The 16,757-nt window shown below is 26.9% G+C and overlaps 1 protein-coding gene across 3 annotated transcripts in view; it reads right to left on the bottom strand.

Annotated features, from left to right (window-relative positions):
• Positions 1–10,973: 10,973 nt before the first annotated feature.
• The window catches only part of LOC111686924 (cyclin-dependent kinase 14), a 273,114-nt gene continuing 267,330 nt past the window's right edge, over positions 10,974–16,757 (bottom strand). The window contains exons 10-11 of one of the 3 annotated variants that reach the window (XM_046950947.1): positions 16,325–16,504; positions 10,974–11,385 (exon numbers count right to left, since the gene is read on the bottom strand). In XM_046950947.1, coding sequence (XP_046806903.1) covers positions 11,321–11,385; positions 16,325–16,504 — 245 coding nt within the window. In that variant the 3' untranslated portion in view covers positions 10,974–11,320. The remainder of the gene's footprint in view (positions 11,386–16,324; positions 16,505–16,757) is intronic. The other 2 variants (XM_046950950.1, XM_046950949.1) reach the window with 2 other exon arrangements.

Raw genomic sequence — 16,757 nt, 5'->3', positions numbered from 1 at the left:
ATCAGATTAACAAAAAAATTAATATAATTGACATTACACATAATAACTGACATGTTTTTCAAAGGTAACTTGATCAAAAAAAAAAAAAAATCAAATAATACTTTGGTTAAAAAATGTAATGAAAAACGTGTGTTAAGAATTTTTCGATCTCACTCCTTATAAGGTAAACGTATAAGGTAAAAGTATTTGTCACAACATCAATCGGTTTTGAATTTCAGTCGTCTATTGTATCTTAAGAATGATGGTTGTGGTGGCAGAATTTTCGCAAAACTGGATTGTGGTGTGTCGTTGGGACTCTTTTGCATGGAGGCTAGCTGAAATAATGGACCGATTTTCTTTGAGCCAAAAGTGCGTATGTCAAATATCATTCAATTATATTATAAATTGAGATTTGAAACTTGTGCACAAGTTTTACTTGGACATCCTGATGGACGGACGGACATGACATAATCGACTCAGAAAACGATTCTAAGCCTATTGTTATACTTTAAGGTGTGTGTATACAATTCACTTCCTAATAACTTCAAAAAAAAAAGAACATTAAAATTACTTTCTGAGAATGTGTGTATAGGTGTGTATACAATTTCACTTCCTAATAACTTCAAAAAAAGGAACATTAAAATCACTTTCTGAGAATGAATTCAGTTGTAGGGAATTTGAAATCAAAAAAAGGAAATCCTTCCTATGACAAGCTTGTGTTAAAATCATAACTTCTTGAGGTCTTTTTCAGTACTTCCATGAAGTAAATTCTACTTCTTTTTCGCTTTTCTGGAAGTTCTTTTTTTGCTGGCACACTCCCTTAGATTCCAAATGTTATTCTAAATTAAATTTTCCTATCATTGCAATCTTCATCATTTCTTACATTTTTTATCCTATTTTTTCTACATTTCAATTCATACATTTTATTCTATATTTTATTATTAAGACGATTTTTTACTGCTAATTGTGTTTTTTAAACGATTAATTTTGATTTTTAAATCAAATCTTAATCTTTTATTTTTCTTCTTATTACATTAAATACATTAAAAGTTCTCACAGTTGTTTTTAGTTGTTCGTATTTTTTTTCAAGTGCAAAAAAAGCTAATAAATTTTTTTTAACAGAATTTATTTTTTTTTATAAATTTTGAAATAATTTTAAAATAATTTTTAAATAAAAAAATTTAATAACTAAATAATAAAAAAGCTTAGCTTTATACCAATTTCATTTAAATGTTTACAATTTAGTTTTTTTTTGTTAAAAAAATTAACTAAAGAAATATCTTGCTTAAATGCTATGGACGTAACTCCGGGATGGGAAAGTGCAAAAAGTGCGTTACATTTTCTGTTATAATTTAATTATTTTAAATTTCTTTTATATATTTTTGAAAAAATGTGCTTAAATTTATAACAAAAAAAAAAGAAATTTTCAACTAAATTATAAATAATTTTATTTTGTTTATAAATTTTTCCTTGCTTTTTAATGAACGGAAATGTTTACAGAAAAAAATTATTTGTTTTGTTAATATTTTTAGCGTATTAATCGTTATATTCGAATTGTGATTTTCTTTTATAAAATTTCGTTATGAAGAACATTTTTGAAAAACTTTTAAGGAAATTGTTGTTTTTGTTATTATTAAGTTTTTTGTTATATCAAGGTGCCAAGTGTAATTTGTTTTTATGTAATTATTTTTTTTTTAATAATTTTAGAACAGTTTGTTTGTTAAAGTTTTGTGTGTAAGTGCTGCGCAAAAAGTTGTTTAAATTTTGTTTTAAATATTTTTTTTAAGTTTTCTTAGTTTGTTTCTATTTTTAGTTAATCACAGCATAATTTTAAGTTAAAAAAAATGTTTTATTATTTTTTTATTTTCTTGTGTTTTGTTGTCTATTACCTTTTATATTCTCTTGCTGTTTTGGTATTTTTCGAATACTCATACAACCATTTTGTTTTTTTTTTTCTTGCTTCTAAATTTATTTCCTATTTGCATAAAACTTTGTCCAAGAAATTATTAAAAAGAGAAACTCCAAAAAAATTATTAAAAATTTCAAAAATATCTAACTACTTCCTTCTTGCTTCTAAGGAAGAAGCTTCTAAGGAAGAAGCTTCTAAGGAAGTTCTTTTAATATTAAATAATCTTTTTTCTTAAAAACCAATTTAATCGAAGAGAAAAAACATTTCATTTTATTAGCTTTACTTTATTCTAGACCAGGGTTGGCAAATTTTGACAACATTACCTTGTTAACGTGTTGTTGTACGTATGTGTATACTTTGACAACGGATGTTATTGAAAGATTTTAAATAATTTGCTGTAAATTTGGTACTAGGCTTGTATATATATTTTTCCCACCGTGTATTCTATTCTGAACTATTTACTATAGTCTAAAACAATTCCATGATAAGAACTGTATACCAGACTATAGTGTGAATCATTCCACATTCTAATCAATAGAATAAAGCCAGACTATATTCTAAGGTATTAGCTAGATATTGATCTGTATTATATATCAGTCAATAATCTTAACAAGATTAGAATATGAACAATAGGTCAGACTGTATTCTGAACTATAGACCATACTATAGTCCAAAGTAAGAGACATGTCTCTAGACTTATAGACATCACTAGAAGAAAGATAAGAAGTCTAAACTATAGAGCTTACTATTCTGATCTATAGACTATGCTTTAGTCGGAACAATAGACCATACTCTGGTCTGAACGAAACTATATTCAAAACTATAAACCAGACTATAGAGTGTACTTTAAACCACTTATTAATTTCTAGTGATTACTTAACTCTAGTCCGAACTATGGCTGGGACTATAGTCCTATATTTTTTTTGTATAAAATATTCTTAAATATGTCTATTAACTAGTCTAACAACCAGTCGATTTACTAAATAATTCCCCCGGGGCATGTTTCCTTGATGTAACACTCACATCTTGGGGTATTGCAATTCCGGGGTAAAGAGGTTCTACCAGTACCTCTAGTCTGTCAGGACTATAAACTGGTGTTTATATTTTATTATCTTGCTTGTCTTTAGATAATTTGAAAAGGGTCTAACAAAACCATCATATTATCAGGTACTACGAATGGCTAGTTGCCCGCAGGACTATATCCTAATTGGTCTGTTGATTGAGGATCCTTCGGAATCCAAGTAGTGTCTGTTGCTTAAACCTAAATCGAAAGAAGGGGGTTAATCTTATTTCAAAATAAATTTCTGTAATCGTTCCTAGATTCTGGGAGCGGTACAAATTACATAGTATGACTGTGGTTTAAGAAAATGTTGGATTTGAGCTGATAATGCAAATATTCGCTCCCTGGCTGGACTATGTCCTAACTGGTCAGTTGATTAAGTTTCATTCGGGATCCACGTAGTGGACAAATTTCAGTTATCGTTCCTAAATTCTGGAAGCGGTAAAAATTACATAGCATGACTTTGAATTAATAAAATGTTGGATTTGAACTGATAATGCAAAGACTGCAAAGGGATCCATGTAGTGTCTGTGATGACACGATAAAATCTAATTTTCACGATAAATTTCAATTATCGTTCATAGATTCTAGGAACATGACTGTGGATTAAGAAAATTTTGGATTTGAGCTAATAATACAAAGATTGGGGTTTACGAGGTGTTTGTTCTGATGTTTATTCAGTGAGTCCGTCTAATGAATAATCTATAGTTTTAAGTACTTTTAACTAACTGATTAGATTTCTGACTAAAGAAGTCGTGTTGAAATTTTTTTGTTTGATTTCATTTATATTGAAATAAATTTGCAAAAATGTAGATTCGATACAATCGGATTCAAAAAAAAGTACTCTCTTATATGCTGTTTGTATGTTTTGTACAATTTGCTCCATTTGCCAGCCCTGTTCTAAAACAATTCTCAATATCTTTTCATATCATTCACAATAACTGCTAAAATTTTGAAAATTAAATTTATATTTGCCTCTATTTAGTTTAGTTTTTTAAGTTAAATTTGTATTTTACTAATTGATCTACTATTTTTTATTTTAATTAATTTTTTTCTCTACTTTAGCTTAAACCAAAATTTTTTGAGTTTTTTTTTAATTTTTTCACTAATAAAATGTTTAAATTTCAGTTTTCTTTTTATAATTTTATCATTTTATTTCCCTACAAACTGTCTCTTTTTTTAATATTAAACAAAAAATATTTTTTTAAAATTTGTTTGTTTTTGTTTTTTTATTCTTATTTATTTTTATATTTTGATTTTAGTTTAAAATTTTTGTTGGTTTTTCGGTTTTTTTTTATTTTAGGTTTATTTTTTTGATTTATTTTATAATAATTTCTTTTTATAAATTTATATTTTCAATGTGTAAATTGTTATTTTTAATTAGTGGTTGTTTAATTTTTTAAATATTCTATTTATTATTTCTTAATAATTTTCTTGATGATAATGGTGGTGTTGTTTATATTTATTTTTTTTTTTATCCGGCCCTGTTGCTGTTTTTATTACTCTGTCCCTGTTCTGTGTGTGAGAATTTAAAAAAAAATAACTATTGTATGAAAAAAAAAAATCAATTTATATTTAACAAACAATTAAAACTTTTAGTTGAGACATATTTTGAAAGGACTCTTATATATAGGAAAGTACTACTTGCTACAAGAACTGCATAATTACCACTGTCAGCCCATAAAATATTTTGAATCGTAAAGGAATAGAGTTTTGTGACATTCGCCTGTTTATCAATCGCAAATGATATTTAGAAGATAATAAAGATCTTTAAACGATTTATCTAAATAAGTCTGATATATTATTATTTATGCGATATGTACTATGTATGTATATCAAGAGAAAGGTATTTCGAAAACTTATTAACCTAGTAAGCAATATGGCAACTATAAGTAGTCTAATACAAAAGTTAGAAGAAACTATAGTCTAAACAATAGAGCAGACTGTTGTCTAAACTCTAACTAAAATCTGTTTTATAGTTTACACTTTTAACTATAAAACAGATTTTATTTTTTTTTTTAATTTGTGGACAAGACAAGACTTTAGACCAGAATATAGACTAGACTTTGAAATAGACAATAGTCTAAAATATTACCTTAATCTACAATTTTGCACCGGACTATTATTTGAAATATAGATCAGACTAAAGTCTAAACTTAGTTAGAACCATAGTATGTAGTTAGTTAGAACCATAGTATGTAGTAAGAACTAGAGACCATTGTATAGTCTGAAATATATGCATATATCAGACAATAGTCTAAACTATAGACTAGACTATAGCCTGAACTATAGTCTTAACTATAGACTAGGTCATAATCTAAACTGTAGACAAATTCCAGCCTGAACTGTAGATATATATGTCTCTTGTATGACACCATAGTGTAACTTCTATAGAATTAACTATAGATCAAAGTCTAAACTGTAGACATATTCTAGTATTAACTATAGATATATCTCTTGTCTAACACCCTAGTGCATACTCCAGTTTAAACTGTATAGTTCATACTACATATATTTTGCACTATCAGACAAAATACTTAACTATAGAAGAGCTGGACAACATCTGATTTTAGACCTTTTTAAATGTCTAATGTATACTTTGTGGTCTGTACTATAATCCAGAATACAGAATAAACTATAAACCACTCCATAACCATATATAACAAACTAGTCGGAATTTTTGACCTGGCCTTAGCAGGAATTCGAGACCAGACAGACCTAGTCATAGATCATTCCGATATTATTAAATAGTACATAGTCTAAACTATTTAGTACAGTATATACTGTAGACTAGTATATAGTGTAAAAATTAACTATTTTCATAATTTAAACTATATACCAGACTATAGTCTAAACAAGTGGCCTCCGGTAGGTTTGTGGTTAGTGTTCTAGTCTGGTAGATCGGAGGTGGTGGGTTCGATTCCCACCTGAGGCGCTGGTTAAGGAGAGCACAACAGGCCCGATAGAGGCCTAGGTGATGTACATATGTACATCCTCCTTTCAAACTAACTAACATAGTCTGAACCATAGATTATTCTACATTCTGATCCAGACTATATTCGATACTACAGAACAGACAATATTCTAAATTAAATACCAGTGTTTAATCTGAACTATTGACTATTGCCAGAACTTCTGACAAGGTTAGAGTCTGAACAATACGTTTGACTATATCCGGAATTTTTGACAAGACTATAATCTGAACTATTGGCAACACCCTAGTAAAAGGGTAGGATTCTCTGTACTTATAGACTAGACTTATAGACTAGAGGCCAGACTGTAGCCTAATCAGAGATCATTCCAAAAGTATAGAATAGATGTAGTTTGAACTATTTAGTACAAACTATGTATAGTGTAGACTATACTAAACTATACACCAGCATTCAATCTGAACTAGAGCAGGCAATGTTCTAAACTATGCACCAGTATTCAATCTGAACTATAGCCAATTGTCTGAAATTTTGACAAGATTTAAGTCTGAACAATGGGTTAGACTATATTCTGAACTGTAGACGAGAATATAGTCTGAACTATTGACAAAACTTTAATTAAAAGTGTAGAATTGTCCCTAGCCTCTAGACTTATAGAAATCACTCTAGTGTGAACTATATATCAGAAAAAGTCTAAACTTTAGAGCTGATTATAGTCTGGTCTACACTAGACTGAACAATAGAACATATCATGGACCTAAACGGGCCTATATTATAAAATAAACCAGATTCTAGTGTGAACTAATTACTAAACTCTAGTCCAAAGAGTATGTATTCTTTAAGTCTTAAAATTTCTACTATAGTCTCAGCCATAGATCATTCTGCTGTGTAGAATAGAGCAGGCGTGGATCTACGAGGGAGAGGGAAAGGAAATTACCTTAAAAATTTTCGAAACATGATTTCAATACGCTATAAAATGTTGTTCTAAAATGTTTAGTAATTAATATTTTTTTAATAGGATTTTTAAACAAAATATGTGTTTTTTAATTCACACTTGCTGTTCCAATTAAAAAATAATAATAAATCATTAAATCATATGAAAAATAAAGAAAACAAACACAAAATAATAAAAAAATCTGTTAAAAATTGTTTTTCATTTTATTATTAATCACTTAAAAATTCTTCTTTTTAAATTCATGTTATTTAAAAAAATAATTATTATTATTAATTATCATACAATCTTTTTTTTTTGTTTTTCTATATCACTAATTGCATAAACTATAATCAAATGATAACACACGTATAATTAAAAATAATAATATTAATATTATTAAAAATAAACAAATTAAAATACTAAAAAATAATAAATGAATATAAATTTCAAAGCAAAAAAAGTTAAACTTTCTTTTTGATAAATTGCAAATAAGTATTTATACAAAATATATAGGAAAAAATTGTGAAAACTCTTACAGAGTAAATTAAAAGTAAATGGACAAATTGTTTTATTAAATAAAAAAGCTACCGATTGAAAAAGTTAAAATAAAAATATATATTTTTTAAAAAAACCTTACTAATAGAAATATGCATTGAAATTGAAATGACTTAAATTTATAAAACTATTAGTTTAACCTTTTTTTAATAATTTGTCCATTTACTTTTTAAACATGCTGTAATTGTTTCATTTTGAAATTGTTTTTTTATCAAATTTAATTTATATAAAAAATATTTATATTGTAAAAAAATACAATTATATTTAATAATAATTTTACTATAATACAAAAATTTGTTTATTAAACAAACTAAAAAGAGATATAAATTTAATTATTGGCAAACATTAGTTCGAAAGAAAAAATATTATTTTTTTTTTTTAAATATAAAAAAATAAATGTGTGTTTATTAAAAGGTTTAAAATATAACAATAATACATTGCAAAAGAAATAAAAACAATTCGTTTTTAGTATAAAAAATTATAATTTTTTGTTGTATATATATAAATAGTAGTATTTTCCTTTCATTTAACTAATTAAATAAAAAACAAGAAGAGGAGGAAAAAATATATGTCATAAATCTAATTATGAGTGCATCAACAAAACATTTTGTCTCTGAGTCTTAATTGTTTGTTTTTTATTTTTAAAATACTTTTTTTTTTAATTTTTATTTATTTAAACTGCAAATTTTTTATATGAGGGCAGCAGCTTTTTTTTATAGTAGAACTATATAGAACTATAACCGAACATGCTAAATTTTAGATTAGGCTGATCTATAGGCCGAAATGTTATTCTAACTAAACTTTAAACTTTATAGTCTGAACTTTGTTATTTACTTAAGTTTGAATAATATTAACAACTATACCCTCTAGTATAGACCGGCCTTTAGATTAAAATCTGAAAGAGATTGTAGTATGAACCATTATATAGTCTGAAATCCTATATTCTAGTCTTTGGTGTTTCTCCATATTTCGATTCGAAAGAAAAAGTTTTCGAAACACAATGTATTTAACATACAAATTCAAAATGTTTTTCTTTCGAATCCAGTTACAGAATAACCCCCTTAAACTAGTAAAATTTTGAACTGATCTGATATACATATACACAAAAGTCCATTGTAAACTATACGTCTAATTCTATTATGAACAGATTCTAATCTAGATTAATGTCTCAACTAAGGATCAGATTAAAGAATAGAAGATTGAACAAACTATGGCTAAGGCTATAGTTTAAACTATAGGGAAGACTGAATCTGATCTGTCTTCTATATGTATATATCACTCTAGTCTGAATTATAGATTAAAATTATATTAATAGCTATAGATCAGACAATAGACTTTATTATAGATAGAATATTCTTAACTTTAGATCAGTCCGAACTGTAGACCTGCCTGAACTATATAGCAGAATATTGCATGAACTATAGAGCAGACTGTTATCTGAACTATAAGCAGACTGTTTTTGAACTTTTCTGAAGTGCGAACTATTGGAGAGGCTATAGTTTAAACTATGGAGAAGACTGATTCCGATATATATATCCGAACTGTGGACATGTCTTTAATTTGCCTTATATACATATGTATGTATATGACACTAGTCTGAACTATAGAATCTTGTTTGAACTAAAGACCACCCTTTTGTCTAAACCAAACTATATTAGTAGTAATAGACCAGACAATAGTCTTTACTATAGATATAATATTCTTAACTTTAGATTAGCCCGTTCTGTAGACATGTCTTTAATCTGATTTATATGTATATGTACATCTTTCTGGCTTGAACTATAGAACATAATCTTGTGTAAACTATAAAGAAGATTCCGATTTGACCAGACAATAGTCTTAAGTCTGTAGATATAATATTCTTAGCTTTAGATCAGACCGAATTGTAGACAGGTTTTTAATCTGACTTACATCTATGTATATGTATATCACTCCAGTCAGAACTTTAAAACAGATTCTGATCTAAAGTACGAAGTAGACTTTTGTCTGAACTGTAGACCTGACTATATATATAAATTATAATATTCTTAACTTTAGATCAGTTCGAAATGTAAACATGTCTGTAATCTGACTTACATATGTAAATTTTCTCTTGTCTGAACTATAGAACAGAATCTTGTGTGAACTATAGAGTAGACTCATGTCTAAACTATAGAGTAGACATGTAAGCTATAAATCTGGCAATGATTTGATATATATATTAGAATAATATTGACTATATACCAGAGTACGATCTGAACAATATATAATATTATAGCATAAAATATAGATTAACATTAGCCTGAATAATAGTCCATTCTATAGTCTATACTATGGCAAGACTTTAATACAAACTGTAGACACTACTCTTGTTAAATAGCTTGTCATGTCTCTAATCTGTAGACTAAATTATAGATCAGACAACAGGTTGAACTATAGATCAGGCGATATTCTTAACTATACAACATATAGTAATCTAAATGAATGACAATATTCCGTACTATAGCCTGAACTATAGATCAGACTATTGTCTGAACTGTAGAATGGGCTAAAGTCTGAACTATAGACCAGACTATAATCTGAACTATAGTCCAGGCTGTAGGCCAATATATAGAGCAGACTAAAGCCTGAAATATAGAACCGATTATAGTCTGAACTATACAACAGAATTACAGTCTGAGCTAAACAGTAGACTATAGTCTGAACTATACATCAGACTATAGTCTGAACAGTAGAATAGACCATAGTCTGAACATATGATCGGCCTATAGTTTGATTTATAGACCATCCGAAATATAAAGATCGTTCAGATTTTGTTCTGAAATATAAAACAGACAGATAGTCTGCACTCTGAAAAGTTTAATTAATTCTTTATAAATTGCATTTCTACTTATAAAAATGGCTGCTTTCCCTCATATGATTCAAATGGTAAATCAACGCCATTTTTAATATGTTTCTAACTTCCTTTAAAGTGCATTAAGTAGTAGCTGCTTCGATTTGTGAATAACTATTTCAATAATTTTCTTTTGTTTTTTTTTTAATTTCTAAATGTTTAAAAAGTGGTGTTTGTTTTATTAACGTATTTAATTTATTTTGTTAGAGTTTTTCTTTCGCTTGAGGTTTTTTATTTATTTTTGATGTTTAGGTTTTTTTTTTTTTTTTGAAACGTTTAAATCGTATTTGTGTTTTTAAGGTAATTCCTTATTTTGTTGTTGGTGCTTACGCTCATCAAGGGCCTGAGGACCTGGAGGCACGTGTTTAATTCTTGTTTTAATTTAAAACTACTTTAATTGTTGTTCGACTATGTTTTGTTGTTGTTTTGTTTTAGATAAAAGTTTGTTTTTCATTCGAATTTTTTTGGCGTCTTATTTTATTAATCAATTTAATTTTAATTTTGTTTTTTAATTATTTTTAAATTTTAGTTAAACTAGTTAATTTTATAATTAAATTTAGTTACTTAAATTTATTTAATTTTTTAATAATATTTTAAACATTTTATTTCTTATTTCGTTTTAAATCAATTTTTTTATTTTATTTTAGTTTTTTTTATCATTCTTTGTCTGTTTCTTAATTTTAAGTTTTATTAAAGATTTTTTTTAGATTAAAAATTATAAATTTTATTTAAAAATTATATCAACACAAAGAAAAATTAGCAATAATTGAGGAAATTATTTATAATATTTTATTTTATAAGAAAAATACTTTAAAAAAATAATATAAAATTATTATTTTTTGTGTGTGTGTGTATGTGTGGTTGTAGTTTAATGTTTTACATTTAAAAATTAAATTATATAGTGTGTGTTTCTTGTTGTTTTTGTTGGATTCTTAATGTTAAGATATCATTTTATGGCTGTTTTTGTTGTTGTTGTCGTAGTAGTTTATGTTGTTTTAGTTAATCTTGTTGTAGTAGTATTTATATGTTACTGCTAACAGTAGAAACGTACACCATCCACTGATAGGACTTGCTTTAATTTTCATTTACTCTGTCTATTGGGCTCCGGATACAAATGCACACCTTCAACCGTAAATATGGAGGTTTCTAAAAGAGAAAATAGAAAAATATTATTAACTAGAACAGGAATTGTTTTCAATATAAGTAATATGTTCTGAGGAGTTTGAAAAAATTAAACTCAGCATGATTTGTCACTAGAACTATACTAAATTAGGACAAGATTAAAACAGTACTAAAACTAGAATTGAACTAGAACTAAAATTGAACTGAAGTAGAATTAAACAAGAACTGAACTAGAACTAAACTAGAACTGTACTAGAACTGTACTAGAACTTAACTAGAACTGAACTAGAACTGAACTAGAACTGAACTAGAACTGAACTAGAACTGAACTAGAACTGAACTAGAACTGAACTAGAACTGAACTAGAACTGAACTAGAACTGAACTAGAACTGAACTAGATCTGAACTAGAACTGAACTAGAACTGAAATAAAACTAAACAAGAACTGAACTATAATTGAACTTGAACTGAACTAGAACTAACCTAGAACTGAACTTGAACTAGAACTGAACTTGAACTGAACTAGAACTAAACTAGAACTGAACTAGAACTGAAATAAAACTGAACTAGAACTGAAATAGAACTGAACTAGAACTGAACTAGAACTGAACTAGAACTGAACTAGAACTGAACTAGAACTGAACTAGAACTGAACTAGAACTGATTTAGAACTGAACTAGAACTAAGTTGAGCTGAAAGAACTAAACTAGAAACGAACTACAACTGAACCATAACTGAACTAGAACTGAACTAATACTAGTCTTGAACTAGAACTTAACTACAATTTAATAAAGTTGAGTACTAACTATAACAGTTTTCCACTAAAAGTCATTTATATTTTTTATAATTTTTAAATTAAATATGTAATAAATTTAAATAATTTTATTTAATATACATTGCCTAGACAAGCTTGAAAAAAAAGCTGCAACTTTGATAAATGTTTTAATAAACAATTATAAATTTTCATAGAATTTATTTTTAATTGAAAATTAAAATAAACATTATGTCTACAAACAGCTTATGGGAGATAATCATTTTAGCCTCAAAAACCACTTTTGACTAAATTACAAAAAAAAATTTATAGGGAAAAAAGCCCCAAAAAAACCAAAGCAAATAATTCTGTTTACATTAAATAATTATTTCAATTAAAATGAACTATGGCAAAATATAAGAATTTCAAATAAAATTGTTTTAATTAAAAAATCTATAATTAATTATCACTTTGTAAATGAAGGAGTCAAGTTAGCAAAACATTATTAAAATGTTTAAAATTTTGTAAAATTTAATAAAAATATTTAATTATTTATAGCTATTTCGAAAAAAAACTATAAAAACCTATCGATAGAAACCACAAATAACTGCAATTGTATGTTGAAGTTTAAACCATTAGAAGGACAGACAAATTTGCACTTATATTTACACTCATGAAAAACCACAAAATGTATATGCTTACATCCGATTGGAGGGGATTCGCCTTTGAGTAGAGGATTTAGGGTGGCAGTGGTTTGTAAAAATAAAAAATAAATTGTGTGCAGGTAAATATTGTATAGAAAAATACGGGTAGATTGTTATTTGTTTTGTAAATACAAGGTAAATGTTTTGAGCAAATACATACATTTGGAAAAATATTAAAATATAAGGGATTTTATTTAAATAAACTAGTATTTATAAACATAAAAGTTCGGAAATGTTGTCTTAAACAGGGAGCCATCTTAATTTTGAACTAACTATTACTCACCTGTAATCAAAACACAGGAAATTCAATTTTCATTTCACTGAATCTAATTTAAACTCAATTGCAGTTGATACATTCACGAGACATACATTGAAACAGGAGTAGAATGGAAAGTAATGGCTAGTAATACTACTACACCTACAAATGATACTAAATGTTCAAGGGACTCTTATAAAGCAGAAATTGTATACAATAGTAGTAGACATTTTAATTTTGGCATCCAATTTCAGGAAAATTTTTCCTAAATATTTTTTTAAACAAACAGCTAAAAAGTACATACAGAATATTTTTTTCTATGTACACAAAAACAAAAATGTTGATTTACAAAAAAAAAATGTTTATTTTGCCAGCAATAATAATAATAACATTACAAAAACCATTCGACAATAATTGAAGGACTTTATGCAATTTCAGTTGAATGCATTCAACTCCCCAATAAATGTCCATTATGAAAGTGGTTTGTGCAAACAAATATTATTATTATAGTTGTTTGGCATTTGGATTTAGTGTTTTTAATAAAACTTAATCAAATGTTTTAACAAAATTCAATAAATTAAGCCACTTGAAAATAAATCAACTGCATGAATTTGCTTTATTTGTTTTTGATTTAAAAAAAATGTTTATATACTAATTCAATTTAAAAATTAATTGTTTACATTATTTTCTATTTTGTACAACATTAGTTCCTATTTAATTTTCAATTTTAAACAATAAATTATTTTATTAAATCTGATTATTGTTATTATTGAAACAGTCGATTTAAATATTATAATATATGAATTCATGTAAAACTTTGTAAATACTTTATTGTATTATTTTCACGGTTTATTACACCACAAATACATATATAATTTTATAAACATACATAATTAATTGAAAAATTGCTTATTATTGCCAATTTATTGAAATTTGTTATATAAATTATACTTTGCTTGAACTTGCATGAAGAGTACTTAACTAGAACTGAATTACAGCTAAACTAACACTGAACTTAAACTGAACTATTCTAGAAATTAACCAGAAATGAACTAGAACTGAACTAGAACTGAACTAGAACTGAACTAGAACTGAACTAGAACTGAACTAGAACTGAACTAGAACTGAACTAGAACTGAACTAGAACTGAACTAGAACTGAACTAGAACTGAATTTGAACTGAACTAGAACTGAACTAGAACTGAACTAGAACTGAACTAGAACTGAACTAGAAATGGAACTAAACTAGAACTGAACTAGAACTGAACTAGAAATGAACTAGAAATGGAACTAAACTAGAACTGAACTAGAACTGAACTAGAACTGAACTAGAACTAATCTAGAACTGAACTAGAACTAAACTGGAATTGAACTAGAACTGAACTAGAACTAGAACTGGCCTAGAACTGTGCAAGAACTGAACGAGAACCGAACGAGAACTGATCTAGAACTGAACCGGAACTGAACTGGAACTGAACTAGAACTAAACTAGAACTAAACTAGAACTAAACTAGAACTGAACTAGAACTGAATTAGAACTGAACTAGAACTGAACTAGAACTGAACTAGAACTGAACTAGAACTGAACTAGAACTGAACTAGAACTGAACTAGAACTGAACTAGAACTGAACTAGAACTGAACTAGAACTAGAACTGAGCTAGAACTGAACTAGAACTGAACTAGAACTGAACTAGAACTGAACTAGAACTGAACTAGAACTGAACTAGAACTGAACTGGAACTGAACTAGAACTGAACTAGAACTGAACTAGAACTGAACTAGAACTGAACTAGAACTGAACTAGAACTGAACTAGAACTGAACTAGAACTGAACTAGAAATGAACTAGAACTGAACTAGAACTGAACTAGAACTGAACTAGAACTGAACTAGAACTGAACTAGAACTGATCTACAACTGAAGAAAAACTGAACTAGATCTGAATTGGAAGTAAAACTATCTAGTATTTCGTTTGCATTTTATCTTTTGCTCTTAATCTGCTTTAATATTAGTAAATCGTTTCTATTTGCATTAAAATAGTAAATGAGTTTTCAGTACCATGAGATGACTAGTAAGTAATTGAAATAAACATATGTACATGTATTCTTTTGGCGCTGGTTTTAATGATGTGGATGATTATCGTCTGATACAGATACTGACGGTGTAATAAAAATTATCAAATATGCATAATGTTGAGTTGAAACAAAATGTTCGTATAAACGATACCCATGTGTTTTTGCATAATTTTGGGTTAGATAAGTGGCTTAGCGTAAAATCTCATAAAAAGATTTTCGAAATAATTAACATGCAGGAAATACGAATAGTAGCAATATTTTGCACATTTAAGCAGAACAGCAGTTTGATTTGTGTTGTAATGAGTAAAATGTTAATGTTTTAGAAAATTATTTTTTTGGGTCATTTGTAAATGAGCTAAATAGTGGAGTATAAATGAGTTTATAAAGTTTTGGGGAATTTGAAGAATTTTTAGTTGATTTTAATTGTTATGTATGCGAGAATGTAAATTATTTTGTTTTGCTTTTATAAAGGGAGCAGTTGGAGTTAATGCAAGTGTTAATGTTAGAAAATCATTAACAGTCCATTGTACTGTAGTAATAAATTGAGACTAACAACTGGGATATTACTTTTGTATATAAAGCTTCAGGTGAAAATGTGTTAAGTTTATTACAGTGTAATCCAAAAAATAAGTGAATATTTTATTGTAAACTAAATTAATTAGCCCCGTATTCATAAACATATTAATGGCTCATTTTAGGTATATTACGCAAATTTTCTATGCAACATTCCTACAATAAAGCATTTATGAATATGAGGGCTGTTCTTAAAAGACTTTGAAATTATCATCCCTTTGATAATTTTTAATTAAAATTGTGTATGACTTTTTGTTTTGATTTAAAGTTTTGTTAATAAAATACTTTCTACAATTGTTTGTGAATTTTTTGTACATTTAAAATCTCATTTTGACAATAATTCTGTTTAAATTAACAAACAAAAAAGTTTTTCTATTATTAAAAATTGTCATGTTAATATGACATTGTAACAAAAAATATGTACGGTAAAAGTACCTGACGAACTCATTAACAAAAATATTTCATTAAAAACATAAACTTTCTGAGACAATTATAAAAGTCCATTGTCTCTTTAGTAAACATTTAATTTATATTTTTAACATGTAATACATATTTTTTTATTTCAGGAATTGTAATACTGTTATACGTTATTAATAGTCTTACCATCAGGCAATTCATATAATTTTTTTGGTAATTGGGCAAAATATGAATGATGTAACGCCTCTTCTGCACCTATTCTTTTGTCAGGATTTAATTGGAGGAAAGCATTCGCTATCGTTTCACCTTCAACAATGTCATATAATCTAGGAAAATTGTGACCTAATTTGCGAGGACGATAAAAACCTGAAAAAATAATGAAAAGAAAGTGGGGTTAATGAATACGTTGAAATAATTGAAACTAATTATACTATAGTTTAGATTGATAAGTAGCTTTAAGTAATAACTAAAACCTATGTATTTATTTAAATACTTATTTGATTATCTATACATAGATAGATAGATAGATAGATAGATAGATAGATAGATAGATAGATAGATAGATAGATAGATAGATAGATAGATAGATAGATAGATAGATAGATAGACATATAGATAG

The sequence above is a fragment of the Lucilia cuprina genome, chromosome 5 (assembly GCF_022045245.1).
Source record: "Lucilia cuprina isolate Lc7/37 chromosome 5, ASM2204524v1, whole genome shotgun sequence".
Lineage (NCBI taxonomy): Eukaryota > Metazoa > Arthropoda > Insecta > Diptera > Calliphoridae > Lucilia > Lucilia cuprina.
Note: the sequence above shows the minus strand (reverse complement) of the source record. Positions and strands in the feature narration are given on the sequence as shown.